General features: G+C 48.9%; 1 protein-coding gene across 1 annotated transcript; it reads left to right on the top strand.

Annotated features, from left to right (window-relative positions):
- Positions 1–29: 29 nt before the first annotated feature.
- Positions 30–24,753, top strand: RGMB (repulsive guidance molecule BMP co-receptor b). Its single transcript, XM_038532130.1, has 5 exons — positions 30–213; positions 5,777–6,285; positions 20,779–21,364; positions 23,283–23,470; positions 24,724–24,753. The coding sequence occupies exons 1-5, from the start codon at positions 45–47 to the stop codon at positions 24,751–24,753; spliced, it is 1,482 nt and encodes a 493-aa protein (XP_038388058.1). The 5' UTR covers positions 30–44.

The raw sequence follows: 24,753 nt of genomic DNA, 5'->3' as shown, positions 1-24,753 counted from the left end.
CGCCGCCGCCCTCGCCGGAGCCCACGAGACCTGCATGGACGGGCATGGGCTGCAGAGCAGCTCCTTCCTGCGCCGCCGCCGCCGCCGCCGCCGCCGCCGCCCCCGCCGGGGCTGAGCAGCGCCGCCGCCCGCAGCCCTGCCCGCCGCCCCGCCCGCCGCCCCCGGCGCTGCTGCCGCTGCTGCTGCTGCTCGGCCTCGGGCTGCTCCACGCAGGTACGCGGCGCGCGCGGGGGGAGCCCGCCCGGGGCCCCGGCTTTGTCCGCAGACGCGCCCGGGCCGCAGACCCCGCTGGGCGGCGCGGGGAGCGCGGGGGGCGCGGCGGCGGGCGGGGGGCTCGCGGGCTCCCGACCTGCAGCTGCGCGGGGCTCGGAGCCGCCCGCCCTGGGGCGCGCCCCGGGCGCGGAGGACAGGCCGCCCCTCCCCCGCCCCCCGCCCCCTCCCTCCCGCTCCCCGCCTTCCCTCGGCGGGGACCGTTGATCACTCCCCTTCCCCGCAGCCTCTTATCAGCGACGGGGCGGGCGGGGACGGCGGGGGCCCCGGGACCTGCGCTGCGGCCGCCGCCCCCTTGGAGGGGAGACCGCGGGCCTTGTGCTGCTCCCCCGGCGTTGGGAGGACGGGGGCGGGGAGGGGGGCTGCAGCCAGGGCGAGGAGAGCGCACCAGAAGTGCAGATTTTCACCGGGATTTGAAAACCTGGGGCTTGCTCTCGGGGTAACTTAAGACACCCGCGAATGCAGCTCTCTTCCCCTCCCGGCAAGAGCTGCTCGCAGCCCCTGGAGAAACTGGTGCCCTGGGGCCGAGCCGCGCGCGTTTGAGGGTCCCGGGAGGGAGGGGTCGCCGGGTCCTGGTCGGCGCAGGGCGGGGGCCCCGCGGGGAAGCCGGAGGGAGTCCTCTGTGCTTCGGGCACTAGGCCTGCAGAGGAGCCTTCCAGCAGGTGATACTTATTTTCTTTGTGAAATAAGTTGCATTGCTCTGCAGTCACTTGTCAGCTGTAGGTCAGCTCAGGGGGGGGGCGGGGGGTGTCTGGGACGCTCCTTCTAAACAAGTACCGGGTCTAGGAGACTGAAGGATTTCCTTAATGCCAAAAGTTGAAAGATGAGTTCTCTTTTAGTTTGAGAACTATAGCATCAGGTAAGTTTTCCTTGGAGACCTCGTGTGTGTGTGTGTGTGTGTGTGTGTGTGTGTGTGTCCTGCAGTTTATGACCTCAGTCTCAGCTCTGATCTGGAGAGTCCTGAACACTGATCGGTTCTCAGCATAGATCTGGAAAGTCCTGAACACTGATCAGTTCTCAGCGCTGATCTGGAGAGTCCTGTGTGGAGTCCTATTTATTAATTAAGTCCTGCCATCCTTGCTGGAGACCTGGGAGGTCTCTTAAGTAATGGGGCGGGGGGGGGGGGGGGGGGAAGAGTCTGGCATTTGAGGAAACTTAATTTTACTTTTCCTAACTCTGCATTGTGATGGAACAGCTGCATTTTTAACACCCACTTGGGGAAACATAGGGTGTAATAGTAAGTTTTACAGTGATTAAGGCTTTAAATGAGTGGCTTTAGAACCTGAGAAAGTAATGTCAACCTGCTTGTGGTCACATGGAAATTTTTAATGACGTGTCAAAAGATACGTTCAGGAGTGTTTTGGGTGAAGAATATGTGTCCCTAATGTCAAGGTGTACGCCTCTTGAAATGGAAATTGAAGCGCTAGAGGTAGGACTGTGTGTCCCTCACAGCTGCTTGGAGATTGCTTCCCTTCGTTGCCAGAGGGTTCTGAGGCAAGATTGGAATGTGGTCCTTGAAGGTTTCTTTTCTGGCCAGTAATGAACAATTTCAGAAGGTGTTTTAATGTTTTGCAAGAGTAAGATGCCTTATTTCAAGAACTTGTGTGAAACTCCTCTCAGTGTCATCATGTGTCCACACTGAAGTCACCATCGGGTTCTACTTAAGAGTTTCCGTGGTGAGTGGTATCTGTGGATGACCCGTTGGAGTGATTAATTTGGTTACAGGAAAAAAAAAAAAAAAAAAGAGGGGCTCCTTTTGAAAGATTTCTTTAAAGAGTGTTGCCATTGAAATGCAGGGATTGTTTCTAAGAGAGCCTAGCAGAGTGCTCTTTGCAGATGGGCTACCATATGTTTTAGGCCCGGATCCATATAATTTGCCTCAGCATCCCATATGGCCCTTCATTGCACTTAATTCAGCTTCAGCATATCTTATTTCTTTTATTATAAACTGGCGATTGTGGGATCCCTGGGTGGCGCAGCGGTTTAGCGCCTGCCTTTGGCCCAGGGCGCGATCCTGGAGACCCGGGATCGAATCCCACATCGGGCTCCCGGTGCATGGAGCCTGCTTCTCCCTCTGCCTATGTCTCTGCCTCTCTCTCTCTCTCTCTCTCTCTCTCTCTGTGACTATCATAAATAAATAAAAATTAAAAAAAAAAAAAAAAAAAAAAAAGATAAACTGGCGATTGTGCTGCAAATTCACACGTGCAGTCCTGGCATCAAGGAAATGTGGTCTTGAATGGTGAGGTCTTTGAATCATTAACGAAAGCGGTAGACCCACAAATCCTTTAGCACTTTCAGTAACTGGAATGAAAACACTATCACACCAGTCGGAGGTCACCTGACTTGAAAAATGGAGACATCTGTAACTCAGATTCTGTTTCCTGCCCTGGGAAATGAAAAAAGTCCTTTCATACTTTTTCACCCGCTTTAAGCAGACTTCCATAATTCCTGAATGGAGATCCCAGTATGGGAGTTGCTTGCTTGCTCATACTCTTCATGGCTTTGTTGGCTACATCCTTGAGATTGTTTCTGCTCTGCACTGTCTTGGCATTTTGACAGGAAGCTTACTTTACCGCCTGTTAACAGGCAAAGTGTGCGCTGTCATTATAAATTCATGAAGCCTGGATATTTCTGGGTATATGGCGCAAATTAGTCATTATATAGGAAGGAGCCTGTGATGAGGGCCGAAACTGCTGACCCAGATGCTCTCTCTGCTTAGCTCTCCTCCTTCCCAACATCTCTGTTTGAAACCTCATCCCAAACAAAAGAACCCAAGGAGTTCAGTTTGCTGTGACATTTCTCAAAAGAATGGGCACCTGCCTGCTAGGAAAAAGGGTAGGAAGGGGGGGGACAAGGCAGGAGAAGGGAGGTGGGGATCTGCATTCTGCTTCTCTTCTCAACGGTTGCATCTGCCTCTATGCTCTCCTTACTTTGGATATTTTATGACTATTTAAAATAATTACAAGTAAATGTATGCTCGAATAGATTTTATAGACCATAAAAAGAACAAATAGGCATTGCAAGTTTAGCGGAAAGTTCTGGTGCTGTCATTTATTCATAGTCCAGGAGCTCTTCATTTCTGAGTGGTCTTGGCCCAGTTTTCATTACCTTGCTTTCTGCTTGCTGTGACTCTCATTCAAAAAGAAAAAAATAAAAATTGATATGATAGTGAAGTTTTTTTTTGTTGTTGTTGTTATCAACTATTGTGAGAGTCAGAAATTTAGAGGAGGTGTGACCTGAGGAAGGAAGGCAGGGATTTGAAGAAAGGCACTACATCTTGGGGCTCATTCTTGCTATTTATGATCCAACCATGACAAGGCCTTTAATATCCCTTTGTCTTGATGTTCCCATCTGTAAAATGGCTTTAATGCCTTTTGGGCTGTTGATTGGTTTAGGGGTTTGGGGGTTTTTTTGTTTTTTGTTTTTTGTTTTTTGTTTTTTGTTTTTTGTTTTGAGTCAAAACAGTTGAAAATGACTTGATCTACTTTGGAGAGAGGAATTCTGTAAATATAGGAGCTGCTTTTGTCAACTCTAGTATGAGCCAATGTAAAATAGGCCAAACACATGAAGGTGTTTCAGTGTTTTTTTTTTTTTTTAATTGTGATTTAGTGATAGCTATAGGTCCATAGCCCAAAACATTAAAATATTTTTAATATTCTAATTTTTTACTCGAGTTAAAGTAAATCAATACACCATCTAGACTACATTTTTCCCTTGTTGGTCTTTGAAATTTAAAAATACTGGGGGAGGTGTCTAGAGAGTTGTCATCCCCCAGTCTTTTCTGAACTCACGCCAGAAACAGAGATTACCGGCTATTCCATTCGGGTTTAAAAGCACTTTAGTACTGAAAAGATTAAAGTATCTTTCTAAAATGATACTAGGGTTAGTTTTAAGTCTTCATCAGATGAAGTCCAAAATCTTGATAGTATCTTGAAGTTTATGTCCACATCTTAAAATAATTACCTATTTAATAACACTATGATTCCCCCCACCCCCACCTAGAATAAGAATTGTAAAATATTTTATGCCTGGCGAAGATCACAAAAACAACCTCCTCATTTCTCAGCTGAGGAACCTAAGACTTGAATGTATTGAAATTTCCTCCAGTTTAGGGACCTAAAAAGAATGTTTAAGTAACACAAAGTACGTGTTCATTTTTCTAAACTTGAAGTGGATGATTAGAAAAGTATTTTCCTTTTCAGTAATTCTACTGTTCCCACTTTATGGACCAGAATATAAAACTGGTGCACACAATTGACCTAGTATTGGCAATTCTTGCATCTTTTTATGCTTTGAGAGGACTTTAATTTTTTTAAGATTTTATTTATTCATTTATTTGAGAGTGTGTGCACACACTTGCTCTCTCGCTCTATTTCTCTTTCTCAGATAAATGAACCTGGAAGCAGGGGGAGGAGGAGCAGGGGGAGGAGGACCAGCAGACTGTACACCGAGCCCAACGTGGGGCTCCATCTCATGATGATGAAATCATGACCTGAGCTGAAACCAAGGGTTGAGCTCTCAACCAACTGAGCCACTCGAGCACCCCTTAATTTTTTTATATGAGAAACTAATGGCAAAACATCACTTGAAAATTGACTTTTAGGGCAGTAATAGTTGGTCTTTTTATTCATTTTAGCTTTGCTTAAATCGTTAGGTATGCCTGAACTGTCGACCTAAGAAAGAAGTCGTGTATATGTACTCTCCGCATTCTGTGTGTTGTGGTTCCCTGGTTCTGTTTCTGATACAACATAGTCGGTGGAATCACGTGTCTGTGCAGCATGATTTCAACGTGGTGTCCGTTTTGAGTCCGTGTCCCTTTCCTGATGAGCTGCTCAGCATCTGGGATCCCGTAGTGATCGATGTTAAGGGAGCAGTAAATACACAGTTGATCAGATGAGTCAGGTTATTTATTTTAAGAGAGCAGTCCCCTTTTGTAGCATCCAGGAGGTTGGCCATTTATACGTACAGGTCCTGAATAGACATCCCTCAGGAAATGCAGAGTAACTTAGTGCCTGGATTTTGTCTTCACATTCTCCCCCCGTAGCTGTACTAGGAGTGGGTGAAGGTGTTTTAGTCATGCTACGATTTTAGGGGCTCCTACCTGGGGTGCGAAGCTTAATCGTGGTTTTGTGCTTAGACCCTGTGCTCTCCAAAGCAAACGACTTGGGCCCTTTTCAAAATCAAAACCGGGTCCACACCTTTGGCTCGGCCCTGGAACAAAGGAATCTTCCTCAAAATCTATCATCAATAGCCAAGTGGGTGAAGGATGCTCCCCGTAGCCCTTCCCTTGTGGTTCTAGCCCAAGAGCCCCAAGCTGGACTCGGGGTCCCTCCCTGCGGCTCCTGACCCGTCTTAGGGTCCCGGCCCGCGGCCAGGCTTAGGCCGCGTGGCCTGGTCCTGAGACGCCCGGGGCCCCGCGCAGCAGAGGACAACGTGCTCTCCGCACGGAGCTCAGGGAGTGGGGGGGCAGCTCCCAAACGTTGGGTCTTCTCTTCTGTCCCCATAGGTGACTGCCAACAGCCGGCCCAGTGTCGGATCCAGAAGTGTACCACGGACTTCGTGTCGCTGACGTCGCACCTGAACTCCGCCATCGACGGCTTTGACTCGGAGTTCTGCAAGGCCCTGCGTGCCTACGCCGGCTGCACCCAGCGGACCTCGAAAGCCTGCCGCGGCAACCTGGTGTACCATTCGGCCGTGCTGGGCATCAGCGACCTCATGAGCCAGAGGAACTGTTCCAAGGACGGCCCCACATCCTCCACCAACCCTGAAGTGACCCATGACCCTTGTAACTATCACAGCCACGCGGGAGCCAGAGAACACGGGGGAGGGGATCTGAGCCCTCCCAGTTACCTTTTTTGTGGCTTGTTCGGAGATCCTCACCTTAGAACTTTCAAGGACCACTTTCAGACGTGCAAAGTGGAAGGAGCCTGGCCCCTCATAGACAATAATTACCTTTCAGTTCAAGTGACGAACGTGCCTGTGGTCCCTGGATCCAGTGCTACTGCTACAAATAAGGCGAGTATTCTTTTGTCCTCCTTGCTTGTAACTTGCAGATGTGTGATCTTTCAGGACCCCCCCCCCTTTTTTTTTTCTTCCAACAGTTTTGGAAGTATGATACAAAAGACCTAGTTTAAAAGGAACTTTTTCTTGTTCTTGGCAAGCGGTTAGCAGGGTGAATAGAGGGTTAAATGAAAATTATTTAGTAAAGAATTTCTCACTGGAATCCTAGGGCCTATGTAAAATGTGGGTCTAGGTTTAAGCAGTCCTATGAAAAATTTTAAAAATTAAAAAAAGACGAGTTTTATGACAAGGCAGGCCTGTTTAATGGGAAAATGTATACTTGTATTTTTCCCCCTGTGATGTCATTTTTGAGCGTGACTCTTGTCCTAGAAATCCGTATTCCACTTTATCAGACAGCTGAAGTGGGTGTTCGAAGTAAAGAGAGCTCTGAAACCAGGGGCAGCAGCCCATCAGGAAACCTACAGTATTGGAAATTCAGAAGCGGTAGTGAAATATAAAGGCTGTAAGCCAGCTTCCTAGTGGCAAACCCACGACTGTGTTTTAGTTATTGATCGTGTTGTGACTGAGGCATTTTAGAATTGGCAGTTGTGGACCAGAGATGTATAACCCCCATGTAATCTCAGGCTGACAATTTAATTAAGAAGCTGAGGGGAGAACTGACAAAATTAAGCTTACCCTGCCTAGCTGCCCCCGTCCCTGTTCTCGTTTATTTGTATGTATGTCTGTTTTAAAGAAACTAATATCAAATAGAGATCATTGAAACCAACTTGAAGGCACCAGTGTCAGTGCAAGTAGGTGAAGGGCTGGGAACTAGGATCCCGGTTGCCAGGCAGTGCTAATTCAGGCATCAGTAAAATAAGTGTAGAGGTCAGAAAGGGTTTTCTAGAGAAAAAGACTGTCCCAAGTAGCCAGCTCCTTCCCAGTCTCCTCCAGTCACAGAAGTCTCACAGTCTCCTCTTGCTCAATGTCCTTTATTCATCAGTTGGTTGAGACTAAAATGGAATCGACAGGGATCAAGCTTTTCTAATACTTAAAAGTGTTCTTGTGACTCCAGGACAGCCTTCTTTGCCTGCAGACATGTGTGGCATATTTTTTAAGTGAATTTAAATTATTTTACTTGGCATTCTGAGGAGGTAATTTTACAGGACCTCCGGAGATATGTGGAGACACCCGGGGGTGTCACAAATCTAAGATTAGAAGTCATGGCTGTGAACAAAGAAGTCTGTTACGTTAGTCCAGACATCTTAGGGGAACTCAAAAATGTTTACGCTTCAACTCCCAATAAAAGCCCAGGCTTGCCTTTCCAAATCCTGCATCTCAAATAAACTTTCCCTCTTCTGGTTTTCATACAAGTATGCAAATAATTTTTTCTATCTGTATATTAAAATATGTGTTGGCTGTGAGTCATGGAAGAAAGTTACACCATTATGAAGTTATAAAACGAACCGTGGCCAAAAATCCATCATTGCTGCAGCGTCATAAGGCATAAAACCTGGGAATGGTCTTTGGGAAAACGTGAGACTGAAAATTCAAGAAGGCAGTTCCAGTGGGGTTGGAGAAGGTCATCATCCATGGTGTAGGTACTTGAGGGCTTGGAGGGCCATCTGCAGTACTTTGGAGATTAGCAGGTGTTTTGTGCATGGGAAAATACTGATTCTTGGCACAAGCCCTAAATTTAATTTTCCATGACTTCCATCCAGTCACGTGTCACTTATACCTGTTAATCAGCCTTTCAGAATTGTATGCTTTTTATTGATCATGCTGGAGTTATTTGGGAACAACCAGTTACCTTATTGATATCAATATTCTATAAATGGAACATTTGACACTGAGGTACCTTAGGTCGGTCCATTTCAGTTGCGATCGGGTCGGTCATAGTTTTTAGCCAATGAAGAAGTAGTACAGCTTTGTTTTCCCCCTCGGTTGGTAAGGATCAAAAGTTTCGCTCTTTCCAAAAAGGATGTGGGAGCAAAGCTGTCCTCTGACTTAAATTCCATCAGACAATGAGAATGCTTGGTCTTGAAGTGCACTGTTGGAAAGAAGTTCCCCACATCTGGTGACCATGCTGTTCAGGAGCAGATGACTCTATGGCTTCATGACCTCTGGTAGTTGTGGGTTTTTTCCCTTCTACTTTTCATAACTCTCCAAAGCTACCAAAAGCATCTGGAAGTTACTGCTAAATACCTATCTCAGTGTTGGTGAAACACAACTAAAGGCCTAAAATTTTGCAGCGCCATTTCCTTTTTACCCAGGCAGGGCCAAAATAAAACCTTTTAAAAAAAAAAAAAATCTAAGCATGAAAAAATGACGGTAATAAAAATAAAAACGCTCTGAGGCAAAAAATACTTTCCCCAAAAGATCTGATTTTTTTTTTTTGAATGTCTACCACAATACTTCTTTTAAAAAGTCTTTCAGAAGATTTCTTTTTTTTTTTTTTTTTTTCTTTTTTGTAAGAGTCTCGGCTCTGCTGAGACCTCAAACACACATGCACAGACCGGCTGCTCGATACCTTAGCACTGCACACGGCAGAGACCATATCATCCTTGGGGTCGACCGTGTTTAATGACCCATGTGCTCCGTGTCACTAGATGGAAAGCTGACGGTGCTAAGGTGGAGGCTGGCCAACGGCTACTAAAAGTGTCGTGTGTAGGCCTCCCTCAGCTCACCTCTTTGAGCGCTGAACCAAGTCACTGAAGCCGGGAGTTAGGCTCAGTGAGGTCCCTGAAACAATTGCTCACACCTGGGAACCTGGTTTCTGGGGCAAGCCACCTTCAAGGTCATCTCTGTGATCTAAATGCCCTGAGTACCTCGCCCTCATCACAAGTCCTCTGTATTCAAGGGGGACCATTGATCACTTCCTTTGGCCACGGAGGAAGCAGTGAGGTTGGGGCAGCTAGACCTACAGGGCTCAACAGTGTGGCCTCAGCCCCCCCGCCCCCCGGGCCTTCTTTCTGTCCCCCTTCCCTGAGAAACATAGTGTGGCTTTGCCCTGGGTCCCGGTGTGCACAGCTGTGCTTCCCCATGGGACCCTTGATGGTAGGCCCTCCACCAGCCTGTTTGGCTCCCCCTCCTCCGAGAAGCCTCGTGGAGCTGCTCCCTGGCCCAGCCGGTGTGTTCCTGAAGGGGAGGCCGGGGCTAGCTTTTTATCTCCACACCAGGGCCTGCAGGGGTTTCTTGCACACCTGAGGCCTCGGCCAGCCGGGATGCACACCAGCCCTGGGCCAGCTTACCCCCCTTTGGCTGTGCGTGGCGGCTTCAGGCCTGCAGGCCCTGCAGAGAGAGAGAGGAGAGGGACAGGCTGAGAACTGGGAGAGTTGGCTCCATAGGAAAGAAAAGCAGTTTTTGTCTTGTGGGGAGGAGGGAACCGCTTAGGTTCTGCAGAGGACGCCGTCCGCAGCTCTACTGGGTCTCAGAACAACAGGCTCAGTCTTCGGTGCAGATGACGGTCTTCTGCACAGTTCCCTTTGCCCCTTCATCCTGTTCACCTCGCTCCGTGTACCCCCGTGTTTCTGTTTAAGGGGACTCAGTAGGGATTTGTATGTACCGCGATTACAGAAGGTGATTTTGGAGTAAATTTTCTGAAAAGATTCTGTACTTCACAGAGGAATTACTAGTAGCCTGCATAAAAATTGCCAGTCTCTCGGATACATTTAAAATTATACCTTTTCCAGAAAATTTCGAGATTGCATTTACTGTACACCTAAACAGTGGGGATACTTTTTAAAATTATATTTTTTAAATTATATTTTCCGAAGTATTTTGGATACCTTTGGCTTGTTTTTGTTTGTTTTCCTATAATCACGTCCTTGCCCGTCACTCCACCTTCGTCATCCTGTCCTTCGATCTCGGTAAAACAAAATAATTAGGAGGGGAGATTGGGGGATGACAGCAGGTTCTTTTGTAGACGTCATTCCGTCCTGTCATCCCATGGCCCAGGAGCACTAGCGCCCATCCATAGCATGGGAAGAGGCTGTGCCCGGCAGTTACCCCATTTCTTAAAGCCCGTGATTATCCCTAATTCCCAAGCTCCAGCTACTTTCTGGGAAATTCCTGAAAACTTGCACTGGGTGATGATACTAGAGGTGTAGGAAGCCTTAGATTGTTTGGTTCATTCCTGCTTTCTGTTTCCTTCCAACTGTGTAACCCAGGATGTTCCCTTGTGATAAAACAGTCGCCTGTGGGGTCCTGGAACACCGGTTAGGTCCTCTCCTCCTTTCTGATGTCCCTTCGTATGTAGCCATAGCGGTATGGGCATATAAACCAGTGTTGTGGATCATTCTTTGTTGGTTACAGAAGCAAGGCCTGATACACCTGCATTCCAAAGGCTTTCAACTGTCATTTTAAGCAATCTCCGGATCAAAGTTGGGGAAACCATCCTCTCTCGACCCCAGGCCTGGCGCATTCTCTTTATAGCCAAGTTTTTGTCCCCCATGAAGTTTTTAGTATCTTTACAGAGATAGTGTGAGCTACACAGTGGTGATCATTCTTATTTTTATCGACTAAGGAAGATGCCTCATACTCCCAAAGGCAGGTTTGTTTTTTGATGCACGGATGGTGTTCATGCCTGCTGCATTGTTATAGAGGGGACACTGGCGTTTTCTTTAAGAATACAGAGCCCTGGGCGCCTGGGCAGCTCGGTTGGATCAGCATCTGCCTTTGGCTCAGGGTCATGATCCCAGGGTCCTGGGATCGAGCCCCGCATCAGGTTGCCTGCTCAGCGGAAGCCTGCTTCTCCCTCTCCCAGTCCCCCTACTTGTGTGCTCTGTCAAATAAATAAATGAAATCTTTGAGAAAAAAAAATAGAGATATGTATAAGCCCTTTCTTTCCAGAGATCACAAACTTTCTTGCAGATTCATTGAAACTAACTTGTAAATGCTGAAATTGCTCTTTATTTTGTTAGGATTATCTGTTATGCAGGTCATTCTTGCCTTCTCTTTAAAATTGCTCTTTGTCCTGGTCCTCATTTTTGCAAAAATAGTCACCCCCCCCCCAAAAAAAAGACCCGACTGAGGCATATTGGGGAACAGATGGGGAAGAAGTTTGCAGTTGGAGTTTCCTGCTCAGTGTAATCATTTCTCTGATAAAAATGTGTGATTAACTTGGCGCTATGTTGGAACCACTGAGCGTCACAGGGCCTCCTGGGGGGTGGGGGCGTTGGGGTGAGGGAGATGCTCAGTCTCTGTCTCAGTCTTGGCACATAACAAACCTATAGCACTTGGTGGAGCATTGTGGGGTTTGTGTGTAAAGCCAGCCCTTCAGGGTTTCTTTTCTAGAACATCGGTGGCCCACATCCATACGCTGGTTCTAGGTGTTCCTACTTAGCGAGTTGTCACAGGCGTCAAGAAGGGCCGGAGAGATGGGCTGATGTACCCAGGGCATACCCTTCCCCCTGGTCGCTCTCACAGGTCCCTATTTGTATTCCTGGGATTTGGCACGGTCTCCTTTCCACCTGCCGTGGTCACGGTGGCCCCTCACTGACACCTGGGTTTCCTGATGCTCCACACACCCTATCAGGGTCTAGAACTCTAGCAGCCACTTTTGAAAGATTGTTGGCCTTTAATACCAAAAGCTTTCTAGACTGTGACTGTCACAGTCACCAATTCTCAAATTCATTTTTCAGGATCCTAGCTCACTTTTAAATCCCACAGAAGCACATAGTCGATAACTTTCTCCTCCCTGAATTTATTTACTGTAGAAACAATATCAAAGGAGTAAGAAATAGTTCTTAGAAGTCAGCTTTCATTCCAGGTGGTGGTGGTCTCACTTGTCCATTGCCTGCATAGCTCCTCTTTGTACTGGATATAAAGCTTTAGGCCCAGGAGCGACTCCACTTTATTTCATGCAGGTTCAGCCAGAGTTCTAGAAGTAAAAGGATTTCCGTGTATATTGGTGGAGGGTGGGGGGTTGGCAGAAAAAGGAGGAGAAATTATGAGCTGTGTGGTATCATTTGGTAAGATGAATGAGCCTACCTCGGTTATTCTTTATGTTATACTTTTTTTTTTTTTAAGTTTTTATTTGAGAGAGTAAGTGAGAGAGCTCATGAGCATGGGGGTGGGGGAGGGAGGTGGCAGGAGAAGCAGACTCCTCACCGAGCAGGGAGCCCAACATGGGACTCAGACCAGGACCCCAGGATCAGGAGCTGAGCCAAAGGCACACACAGACCCGAGGGAGCCACCCAGACACCCCTAAGCCGTGCTTTCCGTACAAGCTGCAGCATCATATTGTCCATGTGAGTTCAAATACTCTGGGTCGTGAGTCTTTTACCATCTTAATTCTCTAGGATGAAGAGAACTTAAAGATGTTAGTAGAAACCATCTACAATTGTGTAAAGTTTCTATCTGCGTATCTAGTAAGTCCTGCATTTTGCATTGTCCTTCACTGTGCCCCTCCTTCCATCCCAGCTGTGGTTTCAGAGGAGGAAGAGGAGGAGGAGACTTTTAAAATATCCTCCATTTGTAAATGAAAATAACCCAGCTCCTGCCCCAGCCAGGCCAGGCAGGATTCCATGGCCTGGGCTGCTTCAGCTCGGAGCCACACTCCTCCGTAGTTGAAACCAGAGGCCCGGGCCAAGTCTGATACACAGCTGAGGGTTAGAACCTCTTTTACTGTCCCATTTCCAAACGTCTCTCTCTCTCTCTGTCCTATTAAATTTTCTTTGAGTCAACACTTTGAGAGGAAGGGGCGAGAAGGGAACACTGGAGGGTTGGTACCTTTTTGCTGGCTTCAGTGAATGCTAACCAAACACTTTCTGCCTGTGTGGAATGTGGCATGTAAGAAGTCACCTGCGGTAGTGAACAATGACAAATCCTGCCTTACCCATTTTGTCCTTGTTTGTTTTGACTGCAGCAGAACTCGCTCTTCCACTGTGTTGAATTTTGTGTTCTCGTGGGTGGGGCCCCGTAAGGACCTTCACGCTGCTCCACTCCCTAGTGATGAGGTGGGGAGTTGACCTGGACAGGCCTGCAGTGAGAGCAGTGCTGTCGCCTTTAGAAAAGAGCTTTCGGTGAACCCGGGTCTGTGGCGAGAGCAGCTCTTTGTGTCCTGGTTAGCTGGTTATGTTAAGAGTGGAAGCCAAAAGAACATTTGGCTAATTCTGGTGGGGTTCTTTGAGTGTTAGAAGACAGGACGGGACTGTGGGGAGATTGATAGGACCGCATTTGCTCCTGAAAGGTAGGGGGTCAGGGTTTCATCTGTGCACCCGAAGGGGTGTGCACTAGTGTGCATTTGCTGTCTTCCTCCACCCAGAGGGGTGTGCACTAGTGTGCACTTGCTGTCTTCCTCTCGCCCTGCCTCCGGCCCCTGACGACCAAGCATGCAGCTTTGTAGCATTTCAGGTCACTGGCTTCTTGAAATATATGGTCATCACCTCTAACACCTCTTTCGTGAATGGGCTTTTCTTTCTTTTTTTCTTTTTCCCCCCAAGAGCCCTGGGAACTTGAAATTGGACCTACCCGTGGTAGAGTGTGAGGGTATTGTAAAGGCCTTCAGGCCCTTTTGCTTTTTAAGTCGCCTCTCAAAACTGAAAAATGATCAGAGGCCCTGATTTCCTAATCCCCATTGCTTCGGGCGACAGCTGTGCTAACCGAGGCCTAGAGCCCTTGCCAGAGGTCCTGCTCTAGGGCCCCTGGAGCCATGGCCCTGCCCCCTCCAAATGTGAGAAGGGCCATCCCTGAAGGCAAGACCTGCTGGGGCAGATTCCGGCCCCGGAGTCACTGCCTCCAGCCCCGGTTCTCCCCTTTTCAGAGTGTTTCTGGTCCGCAGCACAGTGGCAGCTGAAGCCTGTAATACTGTCCACACATGCCTAACGACACATCTAGAAGCAGCGTGAGTTCCTACACTTGCCGTCCTCCTTATAACGCAAGGTGTGAACACAGCAAACAACAGACGCGTTCCACGCGGAGTCTTCTGAGTGCCTGGGAGCCGAGGACGGGAGGCCTTGTGGCCTGTGCAGGAAGCTGGCCAATCCCACGGCCTCCGAGCCCACGTAGAAGCGCCGCCAGCCTTCCTGCGTGTGAGTGTGCACAAACTGCTCTTTGGAAGTCGACATTTCCGTGCCTCTTTCATGCATCGTCCCTGGGCCTGCTTCCCTCTCACCGCTGCGTATTCCCTCCAGCCGCCGAGCTTCATGCTTCTCCCTGGACCACCCTAGCAGCCTCGGCTGTGGGTGTCCTTCGCCTCTGCTTTGGTTTCTTCTTTCTCCGTCTGCTGCCAAGAAGCCCTCCCGCAGCCAAGGCAGCCCTTGTTCCTGCATGTATTACCTGCGGCGGCGCTGAAGAATAAATAAGGCTGATCCATTCCATTTCTCTGGAATCCTGGAAGTGCTCCTAGAACAGAGCTCTGTGCAAAGAGATTTGGAGGGTAGGGAAACCTAATTGGAGACCTCGTTTGAAGGTAGCAGGCCCTTAAGCGCTTTTTCCAGCCCCAAGAGGGAGTCTAGGGTAATATGTTCATGTGCTGCCCTCCCCTTCAACACGAGTACTAAAATACACTTTGTTGGGGCTCAAGTTAAGCCTTGCTGTAGGTGGATCCTTGGTATATAGGTTAAGTCGTAATTGTAAAATTACATTTCAGTTAGTAACCATATTTATATTTATATATATAAATACTGTTTATATTCGTCTTCCCTAAATACTTTATTTATATAAATACTGTTGTTTTTTTTTTAATTCAAGTATACTTCTCATACGTTTTATTAGTTTCAGGTGTGCAACACAGGGATTTGACAATTCCACACGTTATAAAATGCTCACTGAGCTGTTGTCACTAACTATACAGCGTTATTACAGTCTTGTTATTTCCCCTTTGTTATACCTTTGCTCTCCGTGAGTTATTTTATAACTGGAAGTTTGTACCTGTTAATCCCCTTTATCTCATTCTCCCATCCTCCCACCACCCGTGCCTCCCCCCTGTCCCCAAAACCACCAGTTTGGTCTCTGTATTCAGAGTTGGGTTGTTTTTCAGATTCCATACATAAGTGAAATCATCTGGTATCTCTTTATCTGACATGACTTCACTTAGCGTAACACTTTCTGCATCCCTCCCTGCTGTTGCAAATGGCAGCACCTTGCGTGCGTGACGGGTGTACACATCTTTATCCATTCTACTTTCAGTAGGCACTTGGGTTGCTTCCGTATCTTGCAGATTGTAAATAATTTTGCAGTTAACATAGGGATGCATGTAGCTCTTCAAATCATTTTTCAAAAAAAACAAATCCGTTTTCATTTTCTTTGGGTAAATACCCAACAGTGACAGTACTGAATTACATGGGTTCTATTTTTGACTTTTTGAGGAACCTCCATACTGTTTGCCACAGTGGCTCCACCAGTTTGCATTCCCATCGACAGCGCACCAGGGTTTCCATTTCTCTCCATCCTTGCCAACACTTATTTGTCTTTTTGGTACTAGCCGTTCTGACTGGTGTGAGGTGATGTCCATTGTGGTTTTCATTTGCAGTTGCCAGATGATTCGTGATATTGAACATCTTTTCATGGGTCTCTTGGCCATCTGTAGGTCTTCTCAGGAAAAATGCCTATTTAGACCTTTTGGCTATTGCTTTTTCTCCCAAATTTTTATTTAAATTCTAATTAGCTAATTTAGAGTGCAGTACTGGTTTCAGGAGTGGAATTCAATGATTCATCACTTACATACAATACCCGGTGCATCCTAAGTGGCCTCCTTCATCCCCATCACCCATCTAGCCTCTCCCCTGGCCCACCTCCCTCCTTCAGTCCTCAGTTTGACCCTCAGTCCGTGCCTTGTTGTTAGGAGTCCCTTACAGTTTGCCTTCCCATCCTCCTCTTCCCCCCACTTCCCACACATTCATCTATTTTTCTTAAATTACACATGAGTGAAATTCATTGTTACTTGTCTTCCTTTTTGCTTTGGTTTCCTTCACTATGCAAAACTTGGTTAGTCTGGTGTAGTCCCAGTAGTTTATTTTTGCTTCTGTTTCCCTTGCCCAAAGAGACCTAAGGAGAAAAATATTGGTGAGGCCAGCGTTCCAGAGATGACTGCCTAGGTTTTCTTCTAAGAGTTTTACGGTTTCCCGTCTCACATTTAGGCCTTTCATCCATTTTGATTTTATATTTATGGTGTAAAAAAGTGGTCTGCTTTTCCCAATACCATTTACTGGAGAGACTCGTATCTCCATTCTATGTTCTCGTTCTCCTTTGTTGCAGATGAATGGGCCCTATAAGCCTAAATTCCTTTCTGGGTTCTCTCTGTTCCATCTGTGTGTCTCCTTTTGGTGCCAATCCTGTGCCTTTTTGATCACAACAGCTTTGTACTATAGCTTGAAATCAGGGATTGTGATGCTGCCAGCTTTGTTCTTCTTTCTCAAGGTTGCTTTAGCTCTCCAGGGTCTTTGGTGATTCCATACAAATTTGAGGATTATGTGTTGTAGGTCTGTGAAAAATGCTGTTGGTGTTTCGATGGAAATGTCTTCTAATCCACAGATTGCTTTGGGTGGTATGGACATCTTCACAATATTATTCCCGGCCATGAACATGGTATATCTTATTTAGTTGTGTATCTCTTATTCCCGTCTTTAGTTTCTTTCATTGTTATTTTATAGTTTTTGGAGTTAGAGGGTGGTCACCGAGTCAGTTAAATGTATTCCTAGGTATTTTATTCATTCTGATGCAGGTATAAATGGAACAGTTTTCTTAATTACTTGTTGATATCTTCTTAGTGTATAAAAAGGCAATGGATCTCTGTCCATTTTGTATCTGGTAACTGTCCTGGATTCATTTATTCTAGTGGGTTTTTGGTGAGGTCATATCAGTGTCTGTAGATAGTGACAGTTCTACTTACTACCGATTTGGAATAATTTCTTTTTCTTGTCTGATTGCTGTGGCAAACGTTGACATCTTGTGAGAGGAAATTGTCAGAAGTAAAGACTGGCTGTTGTAGGCCTAGAGCTAGAGCATGTGAAGTTTTTCCTTTGCAGCATGTACCCTTATTGGAATGGTTTATTTTTGCTCGCACTCGAGGATTTAAGGTAGAGGCTGGATCCCACTTACCTGTGTAAGAGTAAAAGGGGCTGTGAGCAGTGTTCCCTTATCCTCCCAGAAGTGCCTATTTTTTTCGACTAATAATTGCACCCAGAGGATCTGATGCACTAGACAGACCTGCTGATTACATGAAAGAATTCATTTTAGCTTCCTTTAACACAGCAGCGTTTTAACCAGGTACTTGTGAAAATTGTGTTTCTCTCTGTTCCAACGTAATCTCTGTGGCTGTTTCAGCTTAGTTGGCCCATTTTAATCCAAGAGATGGGAGGGAGTCCCATAGATCTGAGAGTCCGGGTCTGGAGTCTGAGGATTCTGGTAAGGTGCTGCACGTGCAGTGCAGTGCCAAATAGCCTGACAAAACACCGGCACTTGTTTCTTCCAAATCACAAGAAGCATAAGTAGTTAAGCGTACAGCCTTCAGGGACTTCTGTTCAAAAAACCTATGCACAGCACTTTACAAGGCTGTCGAGCCTAGGGAAGCTACCTCTTGGCAAAGCAGTACCTGGGTTTTCCTTTGCTGGCTACCTCGATTTCTTTGCATGCATTTTCTTTTTATGGTGGAAAGGAGAGGCAGGTGTGTCTAAACTTTGATTTTTCACAGCAAACCTTCAAATCCTCATATCACACGTGGAAAGGTTGATTTGTAGCTACTATCTCTGTCTTCCTAATAGACCTTGTGGGTGGTAAAGATCTCAGGGAGTGAAACATTAAAAATGGATGAGGAGAACTAGAGTAGTTTGTCTGAGGTAGGGGTTGAGAGGGACTTGGTGGGAAAGGTTTAACAAAAGGCATTGATGTTTTAAATGCACAGAAATGCCATCCATCAATAATAAATGGTGTGGCATAGAATAGATGTGCCAAATTGAGTTATTACAGCATATGGATCAGTTCACGGAAGGGGAAAGTAAGCAGCATGGCTGGTGTTTTTTTTTTTTTTTTTTTTTTAAGTATCTGTTTGAGACTACTGGAATACAGGTCAGAGCATAAATATTAGAAACATTTGAAATTGCCAAAAATTCTAGGTTTTGATTTTTTTTTTTTTTTTGATTAATAAGAATGAACTAATTTTGTTTTCCTGAAAACAAATTTCTGGCCCTACCCAGCTGAGTGCCTTTTTTAAGATCTTGAGTTGTGATTGTAGGAGGAATGAAATTTTAACATTACAAAGCAAAAGTCGTGTACAACTGCTGCCTGGTGTTTTGTACATGGACACCTCGCATATATCTCTAGGTGTGTCTTCACTCTTACTTAGGCTCAGAGGGCCACTCAGGAAACCCTTCTCTTGGTTGGAGAGCGAGTCATCACCCCCCTCAGTATTTTGATTCAAGAGCTAATTCTGTGCCTCTGCTGTGTGTGAGAATGAGGGAAATCAAGCCTCACTGTCTCATGGAAAAAGTTACTCTTAGAAAATTGGACAGAAATCTTTTAGGTAAACTGGGCTCTTTGGTCGCATGCATCCTAGGACAGAAGTCAAGGTTTGTGCGTTCTTTGCTCTCCTAGAGGTCTGGGGGTTACTGGTAGTGGCACAGGCATAGCAGGGGACTGGAATGCAGGAGGTGTTGGAAAGGACCCCTGAGTTGGAATCAGTGTGCTTAATGAAAACGCTAGGCTTGGTAAGGCACGTGGAACTGGTGCGCTCATCTTACCACCCACCCCTGCGCGTGCCCATTTGGCAACTCGTGTGGAATTGGATCTGTTTTGTTGTCTCAGCAAAAACTAATTCCTCTTTGTGTTTCCTAAGATGAACAAAACACTTAATTCTTGCAAATAATGTTAATTTAGTTTAAATTTGAGGTTGGTTTGACCAGAAAGCCAGTCTTTGAAAAGTGTGACCACTCCAGTTGAAAATGAGGACAGTGATCATGTGACAAGTCTCCCTCGCCCTCATTGGAGCCATCTGCCAGTGGCTCTCAGCTCTCTCAGGTGCACAAGTCACTTGAGGTAATCTCTTCGCGTCCGAGGGATCCTAGCTGGCCTTGCAAAAAGCCCTTGTCAGAGTGTCTTTAGAGCCACCAAATAAATCTGCTTTATAGTCCCATTAGATACTGAGCTCACAATCCCATTCGCTCTGGAAGGTCGTCCTATGGTTGGATGCACAACACATTTCCTGCCGTCATCTCTGGTACACCTCCTTTGGGTTGTTAAGAAGGTGTTGAAATGTGAGAAGGCTGGTAGTGAAATTAAGTGGTGGGTCCGGGTAATTAGGAGGGGAGAAAACCAAGCATTTTCATAGTACATTGTCTGGCTTCTCGTTGCAGCTGCAAACAACGGATATGAATTTAACCAGTTGCTAGAGTGCAGCTGGTTCAGATCTAGCTTTATAACGGGCTGAAGTAAAATGAAATGGCTGGAAAATTCCAGTCAAGTAACACCAGTGGGAACATGTGGAATTAAATAGTGTGAGTAAATGCTGCCCGGGCCGAGGGTGGTGGTGAGGACTTGTGGAGAGGGGTGCGGAGGGGGCGGCCGGGCTCTTTCTGGCCTTTGCAACAAGGGTCTATTGTTTGGATTAGTTCCCTAGCGGGAGGGAGGGAGGGAGGGAGGGCGGGCGGCCTCCAGCCAGGGAGCAGGGGAGGGCGGGCCGCCTGCCTTCGCTTCCACAGAGGGAGAGAGAGATCTATTTTGTTGTCTTTTAAGAAAAAAAAAATTAAAAAGCCATCACTTCAGTTCCTGACAATAGCCCACATCTCAAAACATTGTGGTCTTTTCTCGGGGCCACTGCCCCCAGCTTCGGTGACCCAGAGGCCCGTGTCCCCTGGGAGCCCGAGGATGTGGGGCCGGCCAGGAGGCGCCCCGGCGGGGGGTTCCTGCTGCAGTTGGGGAATCCGAGGTGGCTCCAGAGAAAATTTCTGCGAAGTTCAAGGGCCGTTCTGCTGTTTGGGGAAAACAGTCGCTGTAACTAGGCTGAGGGCAGGGAGGCCCTGCCAGGGCCTGGGAGCCGAGTTTGCCAAGCGGGCTCCGCGCCGCCTCTGGGTTAGCCCGACAGCCGGGACCTGCCGGGGGCGCGGAGGGGGGCTCGGCGGGGGCAGGTCGGTGGCCCGGCGCGGGTCGGGGCGCCTGAGGTCTGTGCGTGCCGGGGAGGGGGTGGGGGAGGGTGGATCCCGGCCCAGGGGGAGGTCCCCTGGACCTGCAGGGCTGCCCGCTCACCTGGACCCTGCAGGGCTGGGCCCCCCCCCCGCACCCCGAGGGGAAGCGCACCTGGACCTCGCCGGGCTGGGCCCCCCCATCCCCTGCCTCGAGGGGAGGTCCCCTGGGCCCTGCAGGGCTGCTCACCTGGACCCCGCAAGGCTGCGTCCACCGACCCGAGAAGCTCGCCTGGACCCCGCAGGGCTGGGCCCCCCCTTCCCCCCCCTCCCCCACCGCCCCAGGGGAAGCTCGCCTGGATCCCCCAGCGCTGCGCCCCCCTTCCCCACCCCCGGCCCCGAGCGGAGGTCCCCTGGGCCCCGCGGCTGACGGCGCTGTGCTCCCCCGCAGGTGACCGTCATCTTCAAGGCCCACGGCGCGTGCACGGAGCAGAAGGTGTACCAGGCGGTGAGCGACGACCTGCCGGCGGCCTTCGTGGACGGCAGCACGAGCGGCGGCGACGGCGACGCCAAGAGCCTGGTGGTGCGGGAGCGCGAGAGCGGCCGCGCCGTGGAGATGCACGCGCGCTACATCGGCACCACCGTGTTCGTGCGCCAGCTGGGCCGCTACCTGACGCTGGCGCTGCGCATGCCCGAGGCGCTGGCCATGGCCTACGAGGAGAGCCAGGACCTGCAGCTGTGCGTGCACGGCTGCCCGCTGGCCGAGCGCATCGACGACGGCCGCGGCCGGGTGTCCGCCATCCTGGGCCGCCCCGCGCCGCCGCCCGGGCCCGGCTTCTCGCTGGAGGCGGCGCACGCGCGCTGCCGGGAGCGGGTGCCGCTGCAGGACCTCTACTTCCAGTCGTGCGTCTTCGACCTGCTCACCACGGGCGACGCCAACTTCTCGGCGGCCGCGCGCAGCGCCCTGGAGGACGTGGCGGCGCTGCACCCGCGGCGGGAGCGCTGGCACCTGTTCCCGGGCGGCGGCGGCCCCGCGGGCGCGGGCGCGGGCGCGGGCGCGGGCGGGGGCGGGGCGCGGGCCCTGGGCGCCGGGCTGGCGGGGCTGCTGCTGCTGCGGCTGCTCTAGGCCTCTAGGCGGCGCGGCGCGGGGCTGGGCTTTTTTTTTTTTTTTTTTTTTTTGGTCTATAACAGAATTTTAAAATATATATTGTCATAATATATTGAGTAAAAGAGTATATATGTATATAGCGTGCAGCCGCCGGCGCGGGGGCGTGCGGAGGGGCCGGCGGCGGGGACGGGGGAGGCAGCGGGCCTCGATTGTACTGATTTTTGTTTTGCAGTTTTGTGAAATATTTTATAATGTCCCTCCCTGGGGACCTGTTAGAAAGCACTTTATTTTTTATATATTAAATATTTATGTGTGTACCTGGTTAGTACGTACAGTACCTATACGCAGACCCCCCCCCCCACGTGCCCCTGGAGAGGACCGGGGGCGGGCGCTGTCCCATCCCCCCCTGGCCCCCCTCCTCCCCACCCCATTCCGCGACAGGTGGCCTCACCCCGGCCTGCCCCCCCCCCCGCCCCCCTGGAGGCCGTCACCCTGCGAGGGGCAGGGAGAAGCCGCCTGCGGGCCCTACGGATCGTTCCACTGAGCACGTCCCGCACGGGAGGTTGAGCCACACAAAACTGCTGTTTCCATAGGCCCGAAGGGGCAAGAGGTGACAAGGTCATGGAGAGGTACCAGGCGCTGTGCTAGACTCCCCCGCCCCCGCCCCGAGCGCTCAGACTTTTGCTCATCCAGGTCCCCGGTCCCACTGTCCCCCCTTTGCCCGCGCCTGGGTGCAAGCCGGGGCCTCGAGCCGGAGCTGGGTGCCCTGGGAACCGCGCTGCGCCCGGCTCCACCCCTGGAGGGCCCTCCTCGCCCCCCCGCCCCCCCCCCAAGCCCGGAGCCAGGCTGTGTTGGACGCTTGCCTCCTGGCAAGGCCCGGGCCGCCCGAGAGCAGGGCCTCCCTGATGCGACTGACAGGGGGGCTGGCTAATCCAGGCCTGGTGGCGCCCCAGGCCGCGTGTCTGTCTCTGTCATCCCCTCCTCGGGCTGCTAAGAGAGGCTCCTTAGGCACCTGCTCGTGGAACCTGGTTAAACTCCCATCAGGTACCTCCTTGCCGCCTCCCTTTCCCCGTTGGCGGCCCCGGTGCTAAAGGAAAGCCCCACGCCCCAAGTGCAAGAGCGCGAGGAAGGGAGTGCTAGGGGAGGGAAATTTCTCGTTTGTCTATGTAAGTGTTTGGTCCCAAGGAGCAAGGACACAATTTTTACCTTAGCTCAGTGCAAAAAAAAAATGAACTTGAGCGACCACAGCAGTGTGCATCCAGAGCGTGCTGAGCTGTAGCGGGCCAGGCCTGGCATCCCTGCCTTTCGCCACGTCCCGTTGGTGAGGGGCACTGCCAGAGGCCCCGACTGGCAGGAAAAGAGGATTTCGCTTTGCGGAAAATTCTATTTCGTCATGAACTGATCGGTCATCCAATCGCAGGATGGAGCTGTGGGTTCATCTAGAGGTGGCGACCGTCCTCTCTTTCTGTGATCTAGGACAGAGTCGCCTTGGCGAGTCTGGGAAAACCACAAAGGCATCCGGCTTCTGACGTGATAGAGATGCACCACCAGAGAATTGAAACCTAAACCAGTTAACCTTTTATAAAAACTGGACTGGGGGCGTACCTGCCATCAGCTCTGAACTGGGGCTGTGTTTGTTCACCTGGGGAACCATGGGCCAGTTCAGAAGCTAGAGTTAGCTAGTAACTTTGTTATGTAACAGAGTAGAACAAAGGAGGGAAAATAGAGTACTTATAACCACTATTCTTGTGCAAACAGTATAATGAAAGTGAAGTAAAAGCGGTAGAAACTCCTACAGTATCTGGCCTTAGGGCGTAGATGAACGATGTAACCTTTGTCCTTTTCAGGGAAAGCAAAACCACCACCTCTACTAACAGTTGGGGAAGGACAGACCCTTAACTCAGGCCACGTTGCCCTATCGGAGAGCTGGCGAGGCCCCTGCCAGGCATTCTGTGTCACTCGCATTCTTACCAGTGTATTTGGCTCTTGTGCCTTTACAATCCGAGTCCCTGTACGACCTTTCCCATCCCCACAGGTAACTGAGACATACAGATGCTTCTCTAGTGGAAGACCAAGTTATTCTTGTTTTTGTCCTAGCACTTCTAGAGAAAATACTACTTGTGCATTTGGGTTCTTGAAATTCTCCTTAGCCCAAAGTTTCAGGTTCTACCAACATCTGGATAGGCTGTAGCTATTCAGAGGTCTCCTGGGGGAGCTTAAGACTGGGGGGGGAAACACTGGTTTTCACAGATGCGCCACATGGCTGTCTTTTAAAAGACTCAAAGCCTATTTTTTTTGTCCTTTCCTTCTCTTTGTTATGCTTGGAAATTCCCAGTGTGTCGAGTCTTTGCAAAGAAACCTTTAGATGTGGTTCATAGGTATATGAATAAGTATCTGTGTAAAACAGTGAGTGTGCAGTGTGTAAATACTTTAAATTATTATGCTAGAAAAATAAAGTTACATACCATGCTGTGGAATGTTTGTTCTGTGATTATAGTGACACCTGCTGGAGGAGCTGCAAAACACAGGAGCTGAGAAAAGGGAGCCAGAGGGGCTTTGTGCAAAGTCCTTCCTTGGTGATTACTGACAACACGTTGTGCAACCTGCCCACAAACTAACTCACTTATTTTCTAAACCTCTTAAGTGCAGTTCTTCATTTTTAAGTTTAAAGCGATTTCAAGTAAGTCAGTGTCTGTCAAACTGGCCCCCTGGAATCCTCCCAAAGGTCTGTCTTTAGTAATAGTTGAGGTCCCTTGCAGACATGGGACCTGCACTGCGGTTCCTGAAGATAGCGTGGACTGCAGCAACTTCCTCTGGTGGGAAGGACCTGGGGCAGGGCTTTTCTGGCTTTGGGAACTTGTAATCCCCTTTTCTTGGGCGTTCTAAAAAGAGATGTCACATGTCACAAGATCTCAACTTGTTCTTCCTTCAAGAAATATGCCCAAGGGTAGCAAAATTTGAAAAAGAATTAAGCCCAAACTGAAGGCAAAGGCAATCAGTTAACTCCTATTAAGTCACATGCTAAATGAGACAAATTCCAACTAAGGGAAACCTACATAATCACTTAAGTAGGTTTAATCCATACACTCAGTGTTTATGAGTAGAGCTCAGAATTGTTAAACAAAAAAAATGTTATCTGAAACACATAAAATAGGACAACGGTGATAAAGCCACTGAATCCCTAAAGCATAAACCGGCAGTAAATGAACACTAAGAAAAATCATCCACATCACAATGAAGTCCATGCTTAGAAGTCAAAATTTCTCTTTCGGTGTACTCTATGTCCAGACCCGCTACTTTTCAGGAATTGAAACCTAA

This window comes from Canis lupus, chromosome 3, assembly GCF_011100685.1.
Source record: "Canis lupus familiaris isolate Mischka breed German Shepherd chromosome 3, alternate assembly UU_Cfam_GSD_1.0, whole genome shotgun sequence".
Taxonomy (NCBI): Eukaryota; Metazoa; Chordata; class Mammalia; order Carnivora; family Canidae; genus Canis; species Canis lupus.
Note: the sequence above shows the minus strand (reverse complement) of the source record. Positions and strands in the feature narration are given on the sequence as shown.

What these genes read in the sequence shown, in the direction of transcription:
- RGMB (XM_038532130.1), top strand. Translation starts at nt 45, where the DNA reads ATGGGCTGCAGAGCAGCTCCTTCCTGCGCCGCCGCCGCCGCCGCCGCC. An exon ending in GTGCTACTGCTACAAATAAG is followed by an intron (nt 6,286 to 20,778) that starts GCGAGTATTCTT and finishes GCTCCCCCGCAG; the next exon opens with GTGACCGTCATCTTCAAGGC. An exon ending in GACCTTTCCCATCCCCACAG is followed by an intron (nt 23,471 to 24,723) that starts GTAACTGAGACA and finishes CTCTATGTCCAG; the next exon opens with ACCCGCTACTTTTCAGGAAT.